Source organism: Diadema antillarum, unplaced genomic scaffold (assembly GCF_040938485.1).
Source record: "Diadema antillarum isolate AM-2024a unplaced genomic scaffold, OU_Dant_1.0 seq00000043_RagTag, whole genome shotgun sequence".
Lineage (NCBI taxonomy): Eukaryota > Metazoa > Echinodermata > Echinoidea > Diadematoida > Diadematidae > Diadema > Diadema antillarum.
In genome coordinates this window covers 687,552-713,066 of record NW_027271155.1, presented here as the reverse complement: position 1 = coordinate 713,066, position 25,515 = coordinate 687,552, and the positions used below count along the sequence as shown (strand labels likewise).

At 41.0% G+C, this 25,515-nt stretch overlaps 1 protein-coding gene across 1 annotated transcript; it reads left to right on the top strand.

Moving 5' to 3' along the window:
- Positions 1-2,968: 2,968 nt before the first annotated feature.
- Positions 2,969-24,716, top strand: LOC139725478 (uncharacterized; the record flags this gene model as incomplete). The annotated part of the gene is made up of 13 exons (XM_071636553.1): positions 2,969-3,187; positions 3,721-3,861; positions 4,436-4,675; positions 5,449-5,620; positions 6,228-6,372; positions 7,595-7,709; positions 8,894-9,094; positions 10,990-11,081; positions 11,713-11,805; positions 13,220-13,345; positions 13,935-14,071; positions 15,104-21,046; positions 21,426-24,716. Coding segments are annotated over 13 exons (7,694 nt in total), but the record flags the coding sequence as incomplete, so codon positions are not given.
- Positions 24,717-25,515: the final 799 nt, after the last annotated feature.

Sequence of the window (25,515 nt, the reverse complement as noted above, 5' to 3'; positions counted from 1 at the left end):
AAAATATTGTAAACCGTTGTAAATATGAAGAACAATACCGGAAGAATCAATTGCGAAAGGTATGCGACCCACTAGGCTCCCTATGAGATGCTGGAATTCCGGTAAACTTTAAACACGACTTATCAGGTTTCCCCTTGGCCAATAGATTTAAGTGGTTGTCTTGCGAGTTATCCCGACCCTGTCTCTAAGGCACAGGTATCACGCGTAATAACACTAGGACTTTATGAGAGTGATATAGAGATGGGGTAAAGAGGTAAGACAATGATGTGGGCTGACCTTGTTACAAGGCATCACGCTTAAGAGGGATCCGCAGTCTCATGTGCGTGCATTCCTTCTCCTGCGTGTTTTTATCAGATTTTTGAATCTCTTTTTATCATTCATATATCCATTGCATTGAAAAAAGTTTGCACGATACTTTCTTCAGAGGTCTACGGTGTCAGTCCTTCAACGGAAAGAATTTATCCATTCATATTAATGAATTCAGTTGGCGATGTAGGTATTATAATGTGCGCGCGTGATGTAGACATAATATTGAGGCGGATGACCCATTCTCAATAGGCCACGATGGCTGATGGCTCTACTTTCCCGGACAAATCACAGCACTTTGTAGTTCACGCAGCAGTCACTAGACTGTGACCGAGGTTGGCGATTAAGAAACAATAATTACTTATTTCCAGGAGATTATTCGCTACGAGCTACTTTATGACGATACACGACAATGATACAACAGAGCTCCTCGGAAGCTCTGGGCAGTATCACAGTGCATGCAAACTTGCTTTCATAATAATCAGATGATATGTTATTCTTTATGTTTCTTCATGATGTCCAAGTTTCATACTGATTATTCGTCCGACATGGCACACACACACGCACTCTCTCTCTCTCTCTCCTTTCGTCTCCATCTACAAAGTACTGCATCTTTTGTTGTTCTTTGTTGGTGATTTTCTTGTTTTAACCCACCTTCTTCATATGCGTATCACCTTGAGAGATATACCCCCCCCCCCCCCCCCCCCCCGATGCTGGAATGATGCTCTTACGGAGCGTACGACCCGCGTAGGTTAGGCGTTGTTGAGAATGGTGTAAGGAGATTGCCACTGCTCTTGCTATAACTTGAATGTGTAAACGTTGAATGTTTGAATGTTTTTATCAAGCAATCATTCATTCTTTGAAAGTCATCCAACGGGATCTTTAAACAGTGGGGGTGGGAGCTGGTGACATCATCAACTCAAAGTATTTGCAGAATCATGCGGTTGTGACTAATGTTACCATTGCCACAATACAAAAAAAGAATGGATTCCAGAGTTTCAAACTGTACTATTTCATGTCATATTTCACCAAATATTCTCACTTTCATTCGTTCTAGTTCACTCCAGTCAGCTATTTCGCTGGAGAAGGGTGTGGCATTGAGGAGTGCAAGGGAGAACCTCCCAGACATTGGTGGAAGCACGTCTTCATTTTACTCCTCGTCCATTTCTTTTTTCCTCTTGCTTATTCTCATTAATAGAGGGAATAATTTTACCCCTTTTAATGACAAAACAGTGAGAGTCTTGTAAGGTGATAAAATTATCAAGGTTATAGAATTTCTATAAATCTCTATCGTATTTGGGCGATCTTGGTTGAGTTTTGGTCAGGTCTATCAATTTGACTGACTTCTCATAACAGTCGATTTGAAGAACGGAGTGACACTGTACTCTAAGGTTAGAATAATGCGCGTGGCAAACGGATGGGTAAAGGAGGGGTGCAGCAGTAGTGCCTTATTCTATAGTTGCCGACGTCTTTTTATTCACGTGGAGCCAGACTTAGCCGACCCATCCTATTTACGGCTCTGCATTGATGAACAATTTCCCGTTTGCTTCTTGGTCTCGTGCAGTTTGTACGTCACCATTTCCTTCGCCTTTCTTCATCTTCCTATGTAGCAAAGATCGGCTGGTGCCAGCTTTGCAGGGAAGGGTAAACGTGATCGAATTTCGCCTAAGCCTTTTTTTTTAATTTAAGGACACATTAACTTCAGTTTAGCATTCATAATGGTATGTGAAGGAATGTGTAAAAAGTAAACGTACTCTCAAATTTGCTACTGAGGAAAGATGAAATGTCATATCGGGTATCTATTATTTGTGATCAAGCCCTTTGTCCAAAGCTCAGAACGTTTCCTGTTTCCGCCGCCTTTCTTTAAGGGTAGCCTTTTTGTGATGAGATCAGAATACCTATGGGATGCGCTGAAAGAGAGGTGTAGCTATTCTAAGTCTGGCTGTAACTGAACTACTTTTGGGCGAGTCGAAATCTATGAGATCATAGCCACGTGCTGACAGATCTCGACTATAACTATAGTGGCCAACGTTTCACATACCATTATGGCAATAGTCGTAAGTTACCATAATAGCCATTGCGATGGGGGCGGCTGTCATGTTCGCAGCTGTCAATCTATTGCCTTGCTGATGCTGTGGTAACTATACAAGCGCTGCAGGTCTCTATGGTTGCAATGTATTTCATGAAACAATGTTTCCAATTAAAAATAGAAAATGAGGATTGTTATTGACAGCGCGCACAAATAGGTTGTCCTTGGCAATGAATGAGCTAATTTGGTGGCGAGCTGGCATGTGCTCGTTGTCACTAAGCACCAAAGGAGTAGTGTTGCTTCGGTCTGAAGAAAAAAAGTCGTGTTATATGAACCTCGCAGTGTAAACGTTGAAAAAAAAACCCAAACGAACAAACAAACAAACAAACAAACAAACAAACAAACAAACAAACAAACAAACAAACAAATAAACAAAAACCAGCCAATCAACCAACCAAATAAACAAGTTTACAGCTGTGTAATAACGTTAATTGTTCGGATTTATCAGATTTTCAAGTTTTTAATCACTGTGCTAATGGACGTGCCAAAAAGAACCAATTAGTGTAATGTATTGAGTTTCTTCGAGATTACTAACGGTGTGCTATATCTTTATGTATTTCCATATGCTTTCAGGCAGGAAGTTCCTTCACCTTGTCGACTTTTCCGAAGTTGTCCAGCCGAAAATCGTCGACAAGGTTCCCGCGGAGCGACCGGTAGCTGATATCGCCGAATGTGGCGATTTGGTGGCTTATCTCCAGCCTGGCACCCAGAAGACGGAGCCGGGCATGCTCAAGATCTTCGAGAAGTACAACCCTGCAACCAAAGTCTTCAAAGAACTATGCAGCGTTCAAGGTTAGTATAGAGACGAAATACAAAAACCAGAACAACCAAAAAGAGCCCGTAGTATTTTATTAACTGTGCATCGATCGAAGAGTTTTGGTTGAACATGCAACACAAACCGGGTGACTATTAACATACTTAGTTCGTAGTGTAATTCAATGCTTAATTGTATGAAAGCAACAAAGATTTTCATTGTTTACGTCACTTTTTTCCAGTCAAGATATGAATCCTCAAGTAAATTGAGTTACAATTAGCTCCTTTCCCTCCTTCTCTTCTTGAAATAATGTATGCAGTATACAACACGAAAAATACGCACACGCATACTTCTAAACCTTTATAGTAATGCTGATCCACACAAGGGTCAACCATTCAAAAGTCTTCGTTTTCACATCTCCCATGCCTATATATATCGGATTTCTCCATGTTAAATGAAGGAGCAAATCATTAAACCAACTTATGGCTGATGTTTTCTAACAATGAAGCAATGTTTGGTGACTTTTTTCGTTGTTGACCTAAAATGTATGGATCTCGTTCCGTCCCCACAGTCGGTGCCATGCCGATCGCTGTCCGATTTGCACAGGGCTGCAGTCTCATCATTGTCGCCAACAAGGGTTCGATGGGCGCGAACTCGAACACGCAGGCGTGGGAGAACCCGGAGGGAACGGTGACTACTATACGACTGGCAGGTGAGTTATCAGGACGCGGGTATCGTGTTGGAAGCGAAGAAGCTCACCTGTAGGGCTGCTAGCGTGTGTCCGGACGTAAATATTTGTTTGGAAATCATGATTCTTGACAAGTTTTACCATCGCCCTTGAATTCGACTGTTTGAGATGAAGGTTATACTTTTGCTTTACTGGTATCTATTTCGATGACATAAATATCTTTATTTATCAGAATGATATAGCTATAATGAAGACCTACTTGTAATCGACTAAAATATCCTTGAAATTATACGGTCAATATAATGGTTTTGTTTCTCATACTATTCCGTATTGATTTTCTTCAACCTCCTTACTCTATAGTTCTCATGTAATCCTCAAGTAAAAGCCCTCAAATGTTGTTAAACTAGTCTTTTACGTATTGGGGGTGACCTTCCAAGGTTATCAGTTTCATAACAGGAATGGTTTAAAGGATGATATATCAGTAAAGTAGAAGGCCAGTTGAAAGGCAACATTTGGAATTACTCTTTATAGAGTCACCACTCATTCTGCGATTATTATTCAAGTCTACACCCGTTACTCCCCCTCTCTTTGGACGCAGGCTCTGTGTCTAATGCCCCGAATCAGCAGATCGTGAACACCACGTTCGGTGTGCAGACCACTCCCGGGTTCCCGCCCTTCCCTCCGCAGGAGCCGCCAGTCAACCCCACCCCGGGCACTGGAGCAGGTGGGGCAGGAGGAGCCGGTGGAGCCGGCGGAGCTGGTGGAGCAGGTGGAGCAGGCGGGGCCGGTGGCGCCGGCGGCGCTGGAGGTGCGGGTGGTGCAGGTGGCGCCGGAACCGGTAAGAAATCAACACAAAACGCAAGCACGTGGTGTGTACCTCGACGAAAGCTTTGTGGTCCTCTCAACGCTCAAACAATCATTAATTTGGTTATAATGTGTGATGCAATCTTGCAACACTATATGATGAAGTATAAAAGTAGCGATGTGATACAACGTTGATTTGTCTTCATCTACCTCTTTCATGTCATCTGTCGATGTACTCGATCGCTGAGAAGTTGCCTGGTCGTATATATTCTAGTGCAATATAGGTTGAGTACATCTCACGTCGTAGATTCGTCTCTATATTAAAACACATCTGATGTAGAAATGGATTGAGGTATGTGTATAATACCTGACTTCTCAGTGGTCACCATAGTGAATAATATTACGAATACAACTACTCCAGTAATAAATTCTATTGTGTCCGCATTCTCACATTTTCTTGTTAGAGCGGCTGGAGAAAGATATAGGAGAAATAAACTAAAGTAAACCATTCTTCTTTACATTTCAGCAGGCCTTTTTTTGCGATGATAACCACCGTATCTGAGTTGATGTGATCTTTCATTATTAGTTTTCTGTTATTTTCATGTATTCCCCCCCCCCCGCATGTTTGTGAAAAATAACAAATTGCAAGAAAAAACATAATCATTATGAGATACATAATGATACCTATTTTTGGTGCATTATGAATGTCTTAAAACGTTACTAAGTCATTTATTTGAGACATTATCCTCTGTAAAATCCAATCATTGTGATAAAAAAAGAATTTTATCCCTCGCATTTGGCGTTAAGGTGGACAGGGAGGATTTGGTGGTACTGGCGGATTCGGCGGCACCGGTGGATTCGGAACCAACCCCGAGTACCCCATGCTCCCGACCACTCCTCTTCCCGGCACAGTCTGCACCGGCACAAACACATTGAGCTTCGTCGTCAACGAGGTCAACTTCACACAATTCAACGCGGTGTACGTTGGCTTTGCTCCTATAGGCAGTCTCGCATGCAAATGTTGGCTTGATTCACGGTGTGGGGTGGGGGAGCTGGGGTTGCTATAGGATTTTGAAGGCATACAATAAGTCTTCTATGTCGTGTATGTGGTATACACTATTCACACGGACTGTAAGGAACATTGAGTCATGAAGCATATAACTGCGATGCTTTGATTTCATTTCTAATATCTGAAGTAGCAAATTCTAGTTTAATTTGACTGGTAATTGGTATTATATGATGTTGTGAAAGAAATGTGCACTAATAACCTCTGTCTCTGCTTGCGAAAGGAAACAAGATGCATTTGTGAATAGGTCTTTCATAATGTGATCAAGTCGTATGCTGTATGTATGAAAGCAGGCTGTACAAAGTGAGAACCCACTGATTCATTGAATTCAGACAACTTACTGGAGCACGAGACTAAGTTTGATATTTCATTGGAGTTGCTGGTTTGGTTAGCCTAACTCGAGTAATGTTTTTTTCTTGAAAGGGACTCTCTTGTCCAAGTTTGTGTATGCAACATGAACATGTAACACACAGGTGCTTCCCCTCGAACACTTTACTAATTGTTTTTGTCTAATTCACAGAGCCCAGAGGTATATTTCACGCCATGTTCGCCAGCCGTACACGGGCCAGATGGGCGACCCCGGACCACACACCTTCTCACGCAGTCTCGAGCCCAAACACATTACCCTCGACCAACGGGAGCAGACAGCGTTCATCAGTTTGCAGGTAAATTCCCTCTCAGTGGCCCCTTAAAAACGTACCGAACAATATTTCATTTAAAGCTCAACTGGCTTTGGAGATCAGGTTTGTCATAAAGATAATTACCACCACCATCATCAAAAGCTATTTCAACAACCTGTTGTAGTGTAAAGCATAGATGACTCTAATTAAAAGTATCTTTGTATTATCCTGGAAAAATGTTGTAGTTTTTAATTAATCAGTTACCTGCATCAACTGTTAGACTCAAACATTAATCAAATAACTTTGTTCAATTTTACTTTGTGTTACATGTATGCATGGAAAAGAAATGCAGAAATATAATCAATAAAATCAAAGCCATCTTCTCAGTACTTCAACATCTTATGAAGACAGCCCTCATATTCATAATTGCAAAGTAATATAGTGATGATCCATACACCTTAATACATTCATGTCTTGTAAAAGAAAGGAAATGGAACGAACAATTCGCAAAACAGTTTCACTGTTCTAATTTGCAAAGCACATTAAAAAGAATGACGTCATAGCTACAGAAATTTCCCATTGGCTTAAAGTCGAAATGTTCTAGAATCACTGATCATGTCATTACTATAGCACGTATTATGACCCTGTTGGCTCAATCAAGGGACTATGATCAAGATGAATTGTAATGGAAAGTAATGGCGATGAACCAAATGCGAATTAAATGATTAAATACTCTCCCTTTAACTAAAGTAAGGAAAAAAAAGGGTTTCAGAGAAGATAATGTTTGTACGACTTGAGAAACAACGACATCAACAACTCATCTATTTTGCATAAAGTAATTGCCATGGGTATTACTATCGGGTAAAAACATATTCATGAACATTGAAGGTTTCATAATATTCTTGATGCAATCGCTTTTGGAATAGAATCGCTGTATTGTCTGTTTACTGTATAGATCAATGACTACTTTTCACTGTAGCCAAAGTAGACGATCATAATATATGCGTCCGTGGAAATGTTGCCCTTTCTTTACAGCATACGGTGCTCCTGCGTACCAAGAAAAGCATTTTCATGTCACACAACAGCATGGATAGTATGCAACTGAATCTGCGTGCAGTGACACATGGAACATATACCCGATTTTCACTCTGTGCCATAAAAAAAACCCCAAAACATCTTTTATACACTGCCAGTGCCTTTTCAAAATGGTGGATCCAAGGGAGTCAGTTCTTTATTTCCTCTTCTTACCGATGTCATTATTTTCTAGGAAAACAACGCCGTCGCGGCCATCGACCTCACAACGAACCAGGTCATCGACATCTACCCAATGGGGGTCAAGAGGTGGGAGAACCTGCAGATGGATGCCAGCCCCGGAGACGGAGGTACGTTGGTTTGTCTTTTAATGACTTTTAGTCAGTGTTATTCCTTTTTTTTTTCAGGTGATGTCCCTTATTCGGAAGGTTTTGAAATTCCGAAACTGAAATCAGGTACATAAACAAAATATTGAATTGAATTGAATGAATTGAATTGAATAGAATTGAATTGAACTTAATTGAATTTAATTGCATTGAATTGAGTTGAATTGAATTGAACTGAATTGAAATAATTCGAAAAAGGGAAAAGAAAAAAGTGAGTACTAACGAGCCTTCGGAGTTATAAGAACCTTGAAGTCGTTTTCGGAAACACTAACCTCAGGAATAACAAGCCGTCGGAATAATTTTACTAGCGAAATCTCCTTTTTTCGCCTGTTTTAGCAAATATCTAAACTAGTGATTATGATAGATATGGTACTGGTGATATGGTAAATGGAGAAAAAACAGGGAAAAAGCAAGCAAACAAATAAGTACGAACTACAGCTACAGTAGATCTCAGTGCAATATGTTCAATGGCAATGTTTAATAAAAATGTCCATTCTGGAAAAAAAAATAAACAAACTCCGAAAACAGCCTAAACTCACTCAAACCACTGTTTAAAGACACAAGTAGTATTTTCATAGGCAGATTGTTTGCCAATAATTCAGCTTTAATGGCAGAGGTAAAATCATACCCACTCGTGATTTCAGTTGGTACTGCTGAACGTGGGTGCAGTTGTAATGTATAAAAAGTTTGAATGAAAAAAGAAAAACAGGTAAACGCCATTTACAAAGTTCCTATCAAAAAGGGAAAAATGCAATGATACTACATTCGTTACATAACAAGATTTAGAATAACTTTAATCATGTTTAACGATACTGTTTGAACTATCACCTGATTTAATTTTAATTCTTTTGTTTCTTTCTGCGCATTCAATCTCAATTGTCTTAATTTGGTGGTAGAAGGCTTCACGGTGCACCACGTATTCATTCTGGAGTATGTGAGTGGCCCTGAAAAGGACCTACCCAATCCCGACGTTTCGGCAAGCATGTTCTCGCCGTTCTCGAGGGAATGTTTAGCATATTGATCACCATTACCATATCCCCAATTGTCTCAAGTTGATAGAGAGGACATATCATTTCTTGCATTTTAAAATCTGTAGCTCATACTGTTTATCATGATTACTTCCTATGTCGTTACACCCTACCGTGCAGGCCCCAAACTTGACACCTATGACGTCAACAGTTTCCCCATGCCCGACGCCATCGAGACTTACACCGACGCCAATGGAGACATGTACGTCGTGACGGCAAATGAGGGCGCTGTACCCATGATGATTGAGTGCCCACCCAGCGCTTGCCCCGGCGGTGCCGATTTTGAGGAGACGGAACTTGGGGAGGAATTCGCTGTTGATGGTAAGACATACAAGCAAGCACGCACACGCGCAATTATACACACAATTTTCTACCTCCGACTTCCCTACAACAACCTCATTCTACATGGTATCGGTACAAATTTTGTAACACCCATGACTTAAAGAAAAATTAAGCACACCGTCACCAACTGCATGCACCTGTTTAGTGATGGAATAATCATTAAGTCGTATTAACACGAGGCTCTTATACTTTGCGTAAGTTGAACAAAATCCATAGTAGCTGTGCTTGTCACTTGCCAGCATGCGATATTCTTTATTTGAATTTCATTCAATATCAGTCTCATTTTTCACGATGAAACTAACATTAACGAAAGTAAGCAGCTGCATTTTTCTTACTTGTGCTGCTTAATCACATTCTTTTTTAACATACAATAAAATATTTCATACAAATCATACCATGTAAAAGTGACATAAGATTCTGCATTTATTTCATAACACAGAAAAGTTATCCTGATCAACTTAATCAAACTAATCAATATCTGCTTCATTGCACAAACCGCCGCACTTGTATGTGTACATACATACGCATAATCAATACATACACAAACATAAATGATTACGCCCAAAATAACGTTTGGACAAAGTCCAATATGAGTTAAAGGACAAGTTCACCTTTATAAACATAAGGATTGAGAGAATGTAGCAATATTAGTAGAACACATCATTGAAAGTTTGAGGAAAATCAGACAATCCGTTCAAAAGTTATGAATTTTTAAAATGTTTGTGCAGCAACCGCTGGATGAGAAGACTACTGCAGTGTATGAATAACTTGCGTACAACAATATAAGGAAAATATAAAGAGAATTTCACAAAATTCCATCTTTTGAAAAAAGTACACATTCCCCTGACTCGTTACCAACAAATGTTATGGGCAATATTATTCCCCCTGCCTTTAGAAAGAGGCAAGTCAAGAGCTCTTTTATTATGCGAAAAAAGTGAAAATATGTTGAATTTTCTTTTACATTTTCTTTATACTGTTGTACGCATATGACTCACAAGCTGTAGTAGTCTCCTCATCCAGCGGTTCCAACACCAAAACTTTAAAAATTCATAACTTTTGCATCGATTGTCCGATTTTCTTCAAACTTTCACTGATGTGTTCTACTAATGTTGCTGCTTTCACTCAATCCACATTGTTCTTGGGGTTTATCTTCCCTTTAAGAATAAATCCCACAATGGTTTCAAGGCCAGATGGCTGGGATATATTCAGTTGATCCTTGGGGCAAGAAAATTTGATATGTTCTAAAGACATAAAATCTTGCATAGACATTCTATTTTATTGAAAATATGAAAAAAAAAAAATAATTTTACTCCAAAACAGACAAAAATTGAATGGTGACTGGCCATTAGTTGAATCTCCTCTGAAATTAAGATCATTTTCCCAGGCAGGCTATTAGTCTGTCTTGATTTGGGTTGGTACTTGTTTTAGGAATTATGGTTGTACATGTAATGATATTGTTCAATACAGAAGACAAATCAGGAAAGATAATGGAGTAAGAAGAGAGAAAAAAAACCTCAAAACGAGTTGATCCCTAAATCTGTTTTCATTGTGACAGAACAATAAGACAAGTAATCTGTCCTCCATTGGAGTTTGGCAAATGTTATACATATCCCCAACTCTTATCTTGATATTCAAGCTTCTCCAGTGAATTAGATTTGCAGTCTTATATTAATTTGTATCATATACTATTATTTGTAAAATTCTCACATGACTGCTCCATAACTGATACTGGTTATAACTTTTGACTCTCATTCTAGCATTATGCAGCTTGCGGCAGTTTTACTAATAGGAAGGTGGCTACTATGCTTTGGGAAGATTTCCAATGTAGCAGTGGTGTAGGCACATTAACTGTTTCAGAGAAATGTTCTGATATGCTTTCCTGTGCTCCATTCCTTTACAGCCTCGACCTGTTGCTGGTTTTCGTGGAACTGTTCGCTATGCGTCTGTCAATGCCCATAGAAATAGAGTAAGTGGACGATCTCATCGCATGAAAGTGACCTACCGATCCTAACATAGACATCGCCCATATTGGTGAATGACTCTGACCAGTATTATCATTAGTTTCGTAATCCTACACTGTTGATAACTTCACCAGGCCGATTCAAGGAAGTGATTATGTTTTCATAAGATCTTTTAGAAACTGTCATTGGTGTCAGATATTGTAACTTTACATTTCATCATAAAGATTTTGATGATGCTAAGACTACGTCACTTTCCAGGCTGTTTTGTCTGTGAGCATGTAAATGTTGAATTGATGATTGATATCTCTATAGATGATATAAATCCATTTTTAGGATGCTTCATATTTTAGAGTCATGAACACATAATGACTTCATGCATTGTGGTGTCATTATTTACTTGCAAAACATCTTACTGAGAATTTTCTTCAAGTGTCTGTCATGCTTTGTCATGATAACTGTTGTCACTCTAGCTGACATAAGTCTGAAAACAGTTTTTAATATCACATCATTTGAGTTGAATCAAGGCTTGTTGTGCCAGCAGTTTGAAGCATCATTGTATGCCCTCTACCAACCAGGCCTTGATGTGGAGACGACTAGAAGACTCAGACCCTTTCTCTTAATTTTGTCTCGTTTCAGGAAATGGGTCGTCAGGATGATTTGTGGTCCCTGTTCTACATGTTGGTAGAGTTTATCATTGGTCAGTTACCTTGGAGGAAAATCAAGGACAAGGTTTGTGTCTCCTCTTTACGTAGTTTTCAACAAACTGCCCCTTCCCCCCCCCCCCCCCCACTAATTACCCGTGCCTACTTCAGAAGTATGATACATAGAGCATGAACAAGGCAGGGGGTCTTTCAAAGAGAATTTAAATCAATATTGAAAGTTAGAATCAATTTGAAATATTGTGTGCCACTGGCTTCCCTGTTCAGTTTGGTCAGCCTTTCAGAATTAACTTTAAATTGTTATCAAAATTTACATAAAAAATCCTTTGTCACTTATCTCCAAAGTGTTCATTCTTATTAAGATTGATGGAAAAGACTGACATGTGAGAAGGATCTTCATTCTATAGCAGGAAATATTTAAAAGTAACAGATGTTGAGTACAAGAAAATCAAGATAAAACTGTTAGCTGAACAATTTTTATGTCGACTATCTTTAAGATGTGGTGTCACATTTTTCCAATGCTACATATGAAACTTCATTCAGAAGGACTTCTCCATTCTTGGTGTGAGGTTCTTTACCTAGCAATATGTATTCTTTCTTTCCTGATTGTTCATAAGGTAGGTGAGTGAGAATGCATAATTACGTTCTTTTACATACAGTCGTACATTAGTGTCAGTTACATGTAATTTGCAACACTGGCACATTTTGTGAACATATTCAAGATAGTGAGTTTCATGAGTAAATTTATGGTAATCACATGATGAATTAAGTGTCTTTGTTGAGATCCTAGTACTTATGGTAATCAATTGACATCTCATTGAGCTGATAACAGTTCCCTGATTCTCTGCAACCCCAATGTTACATGTATGTGTTCTGTGGGTGAATGAAGAGTTTAAATACAAAAACAGATATATTCATTTTTATCCATTTGAGATATTTGAATTTTAATCTGCCGTAAATCAAAGAAATTAATTAGAATATAAATGATAATTTGTCATTGAAAAGATTTCATTTATTCCCATTTGATGATGGCCTTACATTAAAAAATCTGAGAATTTTGCATTTATCTGTTTTTGTATTCAAACTCTTGGAACCTTCCTTTAAAAGTACTGTTTACTATTGGAATCAATGATTTAAAAATGTTTGATTTATCACATTTGCTGCATATGTGTAGGTCAGTTGTATCACAAAACATCATACCATAAAAAGATTTTGCAATATCGCCTATCATACAAGGAGATATTGCTATTTTTCTCTATAAACCATAACTGTAGATGGTTTATTCTAGAAACAATTTTATCATAACTATTGCTCACATTTTGTATATTTAGCGATACTTAACACTGATTACACTGATTAACATTTTTACATTGGTTGTTTTTATCCCTATCTCACATTTTAGAACTATTTTGAATCACTAAAGCTGGGTTTTTGTTTCATCTGCAAATGGTAAATGATGTCGTCAAATTCTCTCCTCTGTGCAGGAACAAGTTGGCCTCCTCAAGGAGAAGTACGACCATCGCCTCCTTCTCAAGCACATGCCCATGGAGTTCAGACAGATCCTGGAACACATACAGTCCCTTGAGTATGCCGATAAGCCAGATTATAAGGTAGGATTGTGTCAGGCATTTTGTCTGGGGTACGCCTCAGATATAATATTTCTTTGAATCTGATTATTCATGGATAACTGTAAACTTGCATGTGCACTTGTATGTATGAAAATGTGTTGTTTTCTAGAGTCAAATGTGACTCTAAATAGATGATAGATAAATTGATTCAATAGACTGATAGGCTTTCAGATATGAAAGACTATGAATTAATTTATCTAATTTATATGTAATGTCATGCAAACGTGTCATTTTTTTCAAGATTAATGATTTTAATATAATTCAATTGATGTGACTTAATTAAAGATTTGCACTTGGCACACGTAGAAGAAAATTGTACTTATGACGTTATTCCATAGCAAATTTACTTTTGATATAACATGACTCCCTTTGACTGTCATTCAACACTAAATTAGGCAACAGTTATGATGGGTGACGTTATTTCACTTGTATGTGTCTTATTGTATGTTTGATATCTTTTATCATTTGTTGCGGCTGAAAACTATTGAATACATGCGTGATTTCATCCCGTTTTATCCATTTTCTCCCAATCTTCCCGTCTCCTTTCTGTCCTTCTGCTTCCATCATCCAGTTCCTCCATTCCCTGCTGGACAGGTGCATTAACCGAAAGAACATCAAGGAGACGGACATGTACGACTGGGAGCGTCCCCATGGCGACGGCACTGTCAACTCGCTTCCCTCCCCCACCAGCCCAGTGCGGAAGAAAGGGTAACTACTTCAAACTATCCCTATTCACTTTCTCTGTTTGGTAGTTTGTCTTGTGTCAGGCTCGAGAAACAAAATCTAAATGTTGTTTATATAGGTAAACTCTTTACCAGTCAAAAGTTAGTCTGAAAAGAAAGAGTAAAATTTTTCAAGCACAACAGTGAAAATTTTATTAAAATTTGAGAAAGAATTAAGGAACTTATGAAATTGTGAAGTTTTGTTTGTTTACATGAAAACAGTACTTGAACAGTCGTTATGAATATGCAAATAGTGAGTTGATGATTTCATCACCTCACAACTTGCCATAAAGTTTGTGCATAAAATCTTGACATTTTAAGTTTTTTTTTACATGCAAACCCAGTTATGCCAGTCTCAAATCCTGATATATCTGACTGATCATTATTTTCAAGTCATTCTGCCAGGAATAACATGTTAACTGGTCAATTTTTCATAGAGGTGTTTGTGGCTGCAGCTGATATGGGCATTTTATTGTGGTTATGGTCATCTGTCCCTTTTTGTGGCTGTCCGTATTTCAAAGAAATGACCCTCATAGCATTTGCCCACACAAAATACCTCTACTTTATTTTGAAATTACTCCTATTAACAAACACAAGTGATTGTGTGTCACATGATCCAAGGTGTCAAATATCAAATTCAAAACTGAAATTGCTGTAAAGAGTAATTTGCCCAGTAGAAAACAAAAAGGGTTTTGAGTATCTCATCAGTATATGATCAGCAAGAGATAAGTTAAAATTTTCAAGAAAATAAGATAATGATCTTTTACTGGTCCCATGAATTCAAATAGATTGTCTGATATAGTATGTTTCTTCTTTTTGTTTCTTACAAGTGGCTTTCTTTCTTTTGTAATTGCCATGACACTTTCATGTGACATCACATTCACTCGACTCTCTATATTCCTTATATTGTTTTTCTACTTAAATTTCAATATTAAACTTTCTCCATGGTATATTGTCCATCTAAGAAATATTTGGTGATTGATTTGGAGTTTTGCTTTGTTTCTTTTTTTTCCCACAGACTTGAAATACCTTCAAGCCCTGAGAAGCTGGAAGGCAAAATCATGCATCCCGATGAAAACATCAAGAAGGCTAACGTTGAGATCAGGCTGGTGGAGAACATCCCAGTGCCACAGGAGAAGGTGGACGAGAGCCAGGAGAAGCAGGATGAGGAGAAGGAGGTGCAGGAAGAGGAGGAAGAGGAAGAGGAGGAGGAGGAGGAAGAGCAGAACGAGGAGGAGAATGAGGAAGAGGTGGTGGAATCGGGAATCACTCAGGAGAAGGAGGTGCAAGACAAAGGGACGACGGAGGTTAAGGGAAGCGAGAAGATGTTTGCGTTGAGGAAGACCAAGCGCTCCCAGGACAGGAAACGAAGGCTCCTCCACAAGAGGCATAAACCTAAGATCCGCACGATGGACAGCCACGCCATCATGGAGGGAGAAGTCAGCACCTATCGCGGCGGTATGGAGTTTGGTGTGAGCGAGAGGGAGCCCTCGATTGAGGAAAACTTGCCAACTATGCAAAAAAGTATCACAGTGGCACCGGAGACACTGAAGAAAGATGAGCAACTAATGCCGAGGCCCACTCCCATCGGTTCCTCTGTGAAAGTAGACACAAAGTCAGATTTTAAGCTGTCGGGAAAGGGCATTGGTGCGCCTCTGAATGGCCGTCAAGGGAGAGAGCTCAGTCCAGTGATACAGGTGGCCAATAAACATGACTTGAAAGCCACACCCGTTTCGCCTGCAAAGGATTCCTCCAAAAAGGTACCCGAGACCAGTAGGACTGAGAGCACGATGAAAGCAGAGCAGAAGAGCGACCTCAGGGCTGTCTTGTCCAAGCCACCCAAAGCACCACAAACTGTGCATGAGACTGATGCCCCTGTGGCTGGGAAACAAGCTGACAAACCAGAGGAGATAATTACCTCAAGTCAACCAGAGAGGATAGGCATGCAGACACCTGGTGTAAAATCAAGTTCAGGAATTGTTCAGCCAGCGAACAAGGATGCACCGGCAATAGTGCCAGCACCAACCGATGTAGTATTAGAAGCTGATAAACTCAAACCAACAGAGCCCCTTGGGGCTCAAATTGGTACTCAGCAAACAGTGAAACCTAGTGATGACAGGAAATCCTCAAGTGCAATTCATAAACAAGATTTTCTTAGTGTACAGAAGAAAAGCAATTTTGTTAGCCCTGTAGAGGCAGAGAAAACTGAAAAGCAACCAGGAACAGTGAAACTGAAACCAGAGTTGAAGGTGACTGACACAAGACAAAGTGCAAGTCCTGTCCAACAGTCTGTCTCTCCAGTTTTGCAAAAGAAATCACTATCAAGCAAGGAAGAAATACCGTCACCTCAGAGAAGCATCTCCCCAAAGCTGCAAGAGCCATCTTCAAAAGACAGAGACAAGGTCTCACAGCGTAGCCTAAGCCCATCACCAAAGCCTGAGGAAGCGCTCTCAGTCAAACCTAAATCACGATCACCATCTCCAGTGCAGCAACTTGGCGTGGTGAATAAGCAGGAGCGGTCATCATCTCCCAATCTCTCGGCTGCTGGTTCGTCCAAAGAGAAGTCTCCTCGTCAGAGTGACAGAGCAGTGTCCCCTCAACCAGAAATTGCCAACTCAGCTCCAAAGCAGGGAGCAATCCTTCCAGAGAGAATACCATCTCCCAAACCACAGGGCAGCTTGTCCTTGAAGCAAGAGAGTAACACCCCACCTTCTGCCAATATGAGCAAGCCTGGGGCCAGTGCATCAGATAAATCCAAAGCCTCGCTGCAAACTCAAGGGAAGCTCCAAGCAAAGATCTCAGTGCTCTCTCAGGCAGTGGAGCAGAAGGCTGCACCCGTTCCGGCAGCAAAGCAGCTGTTGAATTCAGCAGAGCATGGGATGCCAGTGCAGCGCAAGTCTCCAGATACTAGTATCAAGGACACTCAAGAGCAAAAGCCTGCAAAGCCACTGATCTCAGAACAGTCAGCTACAGTGATTATACAACAGAAGTCCACAGAGAAGCCTAGTCAAAATGAACACAAGCAGGAAGAACCAGCACCAAGTCTTGCAAAGACTTCATCTGTGGAAACGGCGAAAGATAAAGTGTCCCCTGTTCCACACCTGCTGAATGAAGTACCATCCAAAACAGCATTGCAAGAAGAAAAGTCTGTAGGCAAGTTGCCGCAAAGAACTGAAAGCCCTGTGGCAGATATAGGTAAGATAAAGCCTCTGTCTCCGACTAGAAAGATAACTCAAAATGGGGAAGTGAAGGAGATGGAAAGTCGAAAGGTCGTTGAAAACCAAACCAAACTTGTGCCAAATACTGTGCAAAAGAGGACAGACACAAAGCAAGATGCACACCCCATAGTGAATCACCTGTCTCCGAAGGATGAGAAGAAGGTGACCTCTGACAAGGCTGAAATCATTGAAAAATCGCCGTCAGTGGTTGTGAAGGAAACGGTTACTAAAGCACCTGTAGAAAAACTCCGTGCTGGTTCAGAGGAGCGACAGCTGATGGAAGATCTGTTCCTTGGCATGATCTCTGAGACTGACTTTGAGGAGAAGGTGGAGCAGGTTCAAAAGCCTCCCACCAGTGAGGACAGTGATTCAAAGAAGAAGAAACCTTGGAATGACAAGCCAGTGTACGGGAAGAAAAAAACGGCTGACAAAGCGGAGAGTACATCCACTACAGCTGCAGAGGACTCAGAACCCAAAAAGGACCAAGATGTAATGCAGATGTTGGTAGGAGGCATCAACTGGAACGCTGATCAACAGCAGCAGGAGAATGGACAGAATGAAACCACCAGCACCACTCTGAAGGGAAGCGAGAAGGCATCGGTAGGTCCATCAGCCGTGCAAGGTTTGGAGATTAAGAAGCAGGAACAAGTAAGCAAGGGTAGCGCGAAGAAGGGAAACAATGGGAGAGAAATGCTAAAGGCACCGTCATTCTCTACGACTGTAGCGCATGAGGATGACGATGTGTTTTTCCAACAAGATGACCAAGCTGTCCCAGACAAAGCTGGTGAGAGTAAAGCACAGCAACATTTACCAAATCATCGCCCCGAGCCTATTGGAGCAGAGGCTAGGCCATCATTGCCAGTGGATCACGACCATAGAATACCTCAGGGAGAGGGATTAGTAAAGAACAAACCTGTTTTAAAAGATCTGAAAAAGATTGATGCAGAGGTTACCAGGCAGTCATCGAAAGACAGAGAGGAGATGGAAAACATTCTGTCTGAATTAACAAGTAGCATTCATGATGACGTCAAAAGTCCTGATTTGAGCAAGAAGAGCGAAGACAAACATAGCCCTAAACGCACTAAACCTGGTCCCATGAAAGCACTGAAGAATGACAAGCAACTTCCAGACATGGTGGCTGAGGGCAAAACAAAGGAGAAAAAACCTGTGCAGAGACAGAGTAGTGGAGACAAGAGTAAAAGCACTAGCGAAACCAAGTCAACAGGATCCAGCAAGGGTCGAAAGAGGATGAGCCCCGTTCGAGCCAGGCAGCTTCCAGAAACGCCAAAGAGAGATCCAAACAAGGAACCTCTTGGAAGCCCACGAAAAGATGGATCCATTGCATCTCCGGGCGTGACAAGTCCTGCACAAAGCAGGCGAGCCATCAAGCAGCCAAGAAAGCTACCAGAAGTGCCAAAGATACTCCTTGAAAGTAAACTAGGGCAGTTGAAACAGGATCGCTCTGCAGCTCGACAGGCTAGTGCCAGACAGTCTCAAGGGGACTCCCCAAAGACACAGCGCAGATTCAAACCATCCAGGTCAGACACCTTTGAGGAGTCCAGTCTTCATTCTGAAAGTAGTCATTCTGTGCCTGTCAAGAGCGATCAGGTGAGCGAGAAAGGGGTGGTCCATCCGTCTCCATCTCACTCACCTGCCACTCCACGGAGACGCATCTACGATCCTTCCACGTATGCTGTCATGCAGAGCGTGTTGCATGAAGATGGTGGCAACCCCGAGCTCTCTGAGTGCGCAACACGTTGGCAGGAACCTAGCATGTTTGTAGAGTCTTCCACCCATGCCCCATTGGTTCGTGAATCCTCAATTGACACAGTCAGAACTGAGAGTGACATGCCAGTGGGGGAACGACTGCCTTCAGACTCCAGAGCACCAGACTCCATCAAAAGGATATCGCCCTATTTGTTGAAACCCACCTCCCATCTCGATCAGAAGCCTGCGCTTGGAAGGCGAGGGTCCTTCCCAGTTAGCGGAGAGGAAAAACAGGCATCGCATCCAGATGGTACCAGGAAATCTCCGGGACAATCACCGCAACTCAGGAGATCGCTGTTTGGTCAGCCAAAGGGAAAAGGCAGGTCGGAGAGTGACCCGGCAAGAATGCTTGAAATTGCAAACTCAAAGAGCGACCAGCAAAAACCTGGCATCACAAAGAGCGTGCTTACCAAAACGTCAGACATAATTGTCTCCCTCAAGGCTAAGCTTCCTCTGTTTGGTGTTAAGGAAAAGCGACGCTCGCCATCCCCTGAATCACCAGGCTCCCCTAAAAAGCCTGGAGAAAAGGCAGCACAGAAACCGGCACCAAACACCTTGAATCCTCCTGAACTCATGGTCACAATTCCAAAAACTCCACCCAGATCTCCCCCAAAGTCTCCGGAGCCCCCCAGAACACCTTTATTGTTTTCAGATGATGACATGCCTTCTGCTGACAGGCCTGGCTCACCTCAAAATACCTCTGCCATTGGACCTGATGATGTATTTCTTACAACAGACACACCTGTTAAAAAAGAAAAGAAATCTAAAGAAGGATTTCATGTTGATTTGAATCAAATTGATAAGAAAGTTTCTGCAGAGTTTGTACCTGAAAGAAGTGATGCGCGACATGGTGCAATACCCAAAAGTAAAGCTAATGTACCAGTATCATCTGAGGATACTAGAAAGGCTGTGACATCTGGAGTATCTGCTTCAGGAGCAGATGGGTCTGGAAAAACATCTCGCAGAATTGGTCCTGTGAGAGATCTATCCCCTACAGCCAAGGCAGCTCTTTTCGCCAAACGGCAACGACGGAGAACTGATCCAGGACCAGAACAAATCTTCAAAACAAAGCAGCCACAGGAAACAAGTGCGTCTGAAGGTGATCTCAAGAAAGGAATAGAAGAGCCTGTGCGAGGTCCTCTGCGGAGGGAAAGTTCCTCATCTATGCAAGATGACACTGATGTCAAGGAGAAAGGAATATTCTCCATGACAGAATCCATCAATGCGCCTGCAGCCTCCAGGAGGCATCGCCTGAGATCTAATCTGTCGGGTGAACGTGCCTCCTCGCTGGAAGAAGAGCTGGGTGAAAGCATGACCGACTCCCAGCATCGTGACGAACCTGCTGCCACTGATGGCCTGGCCCTGGCATCAAGACTTGCGTGGGAGGCACTGACACCTCGACAAAGAAAGAGGAGAGAGAGGATGCTGTCGAATCGAAGAAAGGCTGGTGCTGCTGCTGCCTCTGGAGGCGCTGCTCCTGATAGGCCAGCAGGTGAAACATGTGCAGATGGCATCCATTGCCATGGTGATGAACACCAAACAATGTCAGAGAGACTTGCACCTGATAGTGGTGTAGACCTACGCAGGAGCCCAGAGCATCATGTGCATTTTGACCCAACAGGGAGGTTGCCATCACAGGATTCAGACCACCACCTTCATCATCATCATCATCATCATTACCATCACCACTCATCCCAGCAGCCCCAGTGCAATGGAGCAGCCAGCAGGCTGTCGCCGCATGACTTAGCCGCAACGAGCGTGTCCGTCTCGCTGGCTGAGGACGTGACTCCAGTCAGCACGCCTCGAGGACTTCTAGCCTCATCGCCTGAGGTACCCCAAAGGAGGGGTAGAAGAGATGAGGGCGACATCTCCGTGTCACGAGATGACAGCCAGTCTTCTTCCATGTCAGGGAGTTCTGGAGGAATCAAACCCAAACCTCCCGGGAAAAGGCCCGACAAGTCTGTTGTCTCTGGAAGGTAGGAGGAAAAGTTCTGTCATTTCTTTTTACTCTTATTAATTCTGAATTCATTCTTTAAACATATTGTACCTGTACAACCACTTATCACAGTATCCTTTCACTGCTATATCTGTATTTCCATTTCTGTTGTATTTTCTTTTATCGAGCTATAAGCTTCTTTAAACCTTTGAATTAGTAAGTACAGTGCTTTGAAGAAATGTGTAATTCTGACCAAAAAAACGAAACAAAGAAGAATAGCTAAGGAGAGCAAAATTTGTATGAATTTGTATGTTTGAGTTTTTATGATACCTTTTTGTTCTATTGTCATTGATATATTAAGTCATTTTGCACATCTCTTTACCTTCCTTCCTGTCTCTTACTCTTGATTTCTTGGGCAGGAGAAGACGCTACCGTATAGCACCCTCAGAGGTTGCAACAGGCCAGGCAAGTCCTCGGGATGATGGCTGACAGATGTACAAGGAATGTTAGCCATTAAAGCAATTTTTCATTTCTAGATTAGCATAGATTCAGATGTCTGTGTGTACTACCACCCATATGTGCAAGTTGAGAAAGTGACACAGTGGAAGAATTTGCTCACTTCCACAAAGATGATGTGACAGGCATGCCAAGGTGTGTCATAAAAAGGCATGATGTCAAGAATCGCTGTGGATTGACCCTGAACACGTGAGCTCAGAGATACGATAAATGACCCCTGAATGCTTTACAAAAACTTAAAAACAGAAGAAATAATTTGGTGACCTTTTTGTTTTGGTTTGCTAGTTTTCAGAGTCCTTTGATGGCTACTTTCTCAAGGGCATTTTATTAATTTCTGCTACTTCTGTGGCAAGAGCAATACATAAAGATGCCGAAGTATCAGAACAGGGTTATATTCTCAAGAGCTTTATAGCAATCAGTATAACTCTTTCTTTTCAGACCTTTTTTCCCTGGTCGTACGTGACTTCAGAATTGACATGTTAAAGTAAGACAAAGAAGTGCAATGTTAAGTTCAATTTTTTTTTTCGTTTTTTAAGACGATAGCAGCGGACAAACACTGTGTCCTTTTTCAACTTGCATTCTATGTTGGTTGCTCACTTTGCTGTTCCATTTAGACAAACTGTTCAATTTCTGAACCGTGCAACTTTGTTGAGATGCCACGTTTTTGCCCAAATCAGTACTAGGAGAGCAGACACTGATAACAAGAGTGAGGGAGGTGGATCAGTTTTGCTGACAAGAGGAAAATGGATTTAGAATCCAGGATCTCTTCTTCAGCAAGTTTGATTGTTAAATGAGGTTTGTAGCTCATCAGATCTGAGAGTGAGTCCGAAAGTCATGTACTGGAGCAAATGGCGATGAAACACAAATTGGCTGTTGTTTTGTCTGAAGACGAAAAAAAAAAAGCAAAAGAAAAAAATATTGTGCATGGAACCGCCCACCGTCGCTGTGCATAAATTTATCAAGATGGTGCTAAGTACTTAAGCAGGAGGGCAGATGCGTTTTTTTGTGAAACCTGCACACACTAGTGGCTGTCTTGCATTGCAGATTGTAACTGATGGCAGTTACCATGGAGACACGCTTCTTTTCTACCAAAATGGGAGCAGAAATACTGCCCTCTGTGTCATGTCTGTCTACTACCTTTCACTACAATACTGTTCGAGTGCTTCCTGTATGTTTCTTTGATACGAGAAAGTGGTGTCGGTCATCGACAAGTGTACATATAGTTTATACTTGTTGCTTTTTTGGGAGACTCAGAATTGTAAGTATCTCAGTATATAGCTAACTTATTTGCACATAAATATGAAATGCTGAGAAGCAGAATCGATCTTGTTGGATGGTCTTTTTGTACCCCTTTTATTGCAAACTTCTTTTTTTGTTGTTGTCCAATTTGGATATTTATTGAATCTGATGAGTGTCAAATGGAATATGCAACTCACACACGAGTCTTAGTTGCTGCCAGTGTCTGCAGCCTGTTGTGTCCGCTGTATCTCTGTATGTCACATTGCAGGGTGCTGCATAGTTCAGGGAGACGGCAGAAATAGATGCCACCTCGCAAAATCACGGAACAGACCCTCGCATTTCACTCGTCGTTTCAAAATTGTCATGGCTTGTTGCCTGTGGTAAAGCAACAAAAGTTGTCGAAGGCATTTTAAAGCTGATTTATGACAGAGAGAGGGTCTGCAGGGAGTATGCTGGGAGAATGCTGGGAGGAGTAAACTGGGAGCAGTTTGTTGGCCAGAACAGACCAAGTTTGGTCTTATTTCCTATTAGAATAAAATTTTTCTTTCTTATGTACACTGTCGGGCTGGGGGTGGTATTCAAGATTCCTTAGCATGTTTCATTTCTTTCTTTCTTATTTCTTTGTTATTGACTTTTACCCCGGTAAGATGTTAGCATATTTTCAAGTCTGACGTACCAAATGTATTATTTTGTAAAGCACGCAAGATGTAATGTTTTACTTCTACTTTTTATCGAGCTTCTCTTTTTTGTATTGGTCCTGTAGAGATTGGTCAGAATGTGCAAATAATTAAGTCTCTGGTATATTGAGGGAGTGTTCTTGGTTTAGCATTAACATGGACAGCAAAGCTATATATTTGGGAGTCCATAGGCAGAGCACTAATATTTCTTTTTCTTCTCTTTTTGCATGCCTGTGTACTCGATGTATCATCACTTGATTATTTTTGTCTTTATTTTATCACGCTGAATCATCAACATAAACAATTGCTGAATTCCCTTTCCATTTCTTTATCTTATTCTCCCCCATTTCTCTGTCTCCTTGACTCATTCTCATCTCCATATTTCCTTTTTTTCCCCCTCATTCATGTTCTCCTTTTCTTCTTGCTTTTATCAATTTTATTATCCTTGTCCGGAGTTTACCACTCCGTATTAGTGTTTGATGTTTTAGTTTTTTTAATTCTTACCAGTGTTCTCACCAACTTGTCTCTCCAAGCTCTTTCTGTTAATGCGCCTTCAAAGGAGACAGTTTTTCTCCCAAATGTTAATGCTACATAGATTTTCTAACAGCCGAGAAAAATTGTCTCCTTTGTGGATACATTTTTATAGATTTGTGCATGTGGTTATCTTCCTTTTTGTCGTGTTTTTAATTTCTGTTGACTCTTCTATATTTTCTTGTCCTGTTTTTTAACACCACCTATGACACGCCTATTTATTTCTATATTAGTGCAATCTTGTATGCTGAAGGTTTTACATCAAATGCCGAAGATGTCAATTCAGAGAAGGTCACAGATTGCTACCTAGGTCTTTTGCATACATAGAGTTATCCGTCCTTCAGGGAAAAGCCCTCTTGGATCATAGCCTGTCATTGCAGGCTGGTGACCTGTGGTTTAGTAATAGCTCAGTCAGGTTCAAGTCAATCAGATCTCCAAAGACCAGGAAATAGTCAACAAGACGTCGTCTGTCCTAGCAGCCATGTAGCCTCGATGATTATTCCTTCTGGTATTTTTTGGGGGGGTTTTCATACCAGATATTGATTTTGTGGGTATTGTGTTCAAGCATTAAGCTGTCTGTATTCACTCATCTGTGCTTTTGAAATTAATTATCTGCTGGATCAACTCCCCAAAGCTAGTGCACTGTAGCCATCATGTGCATAGTGCCGATGATTGACTGAAGGAAACAAGTGTTATCTCACAGGCTCACCGAGGCGAAAAAGATGGCTCGTACACCAAGCTTTTATTTCTTCCTGCCAAAAGGATAGATGAGCTCTGTTGACATGTGATGTCAAGGTAGAGGATTCCCCCCTTCAAACACAGGGTGACGAAAATATGGAAGAACTGTGATAGGAGGTCTGGGCCCTGTTGCATAAAAGTTACGATCAAACGCAAGTCAAGGAAATCATACGCAACTTGATTTTCTACCAATTAGAATGGAGCATTTGGGACTTACGTTTGATCTTCTTGACTTGCGTTTGATCGTAACTTTTATGCAACAGGGCCCTGGTATATTTACTAAAGAAAGCTCACTTTTTTCCTTTTTTTTTTGATTATCAAATGCTACTAACGATACATCTCATGGTAAAACTAGTACATATTGGACAAGAATACGGTTAATGGTAAAACTCGTCATAATAATCTTATGTTTTGGAATCTGGCTTTGTAACCTCCATCTCCCGATACTTGCCTTGCTATTATTCTATTTTGGGGGTTTTCCCTTTTTTTTTTTTTTTGTAACCAAAAGAAAGGAGGAACAAGACGCAACTTTATACCATGTATGGAGACAGTCTACTTGTACGGAATTGTGTTCTTTTGTACTCGTAGAGGCTGTAAATAAAGTATTTTTACGAGTGATGGACACATTTGCGACTCGTGTTTTGCCTTATTTTGCAGATATTATATGCTCTTACGTATGTTCGTGTGTGTGTATGTGTGTATGTGTGTATGTTTGAGAGAAGGCGAGAGAGAGAGAGACATGCATTGTATTTCATCAGTTAGGATGTGTTAGAACGGAAACTGACAAAATAGCATTTCTCATAACCAC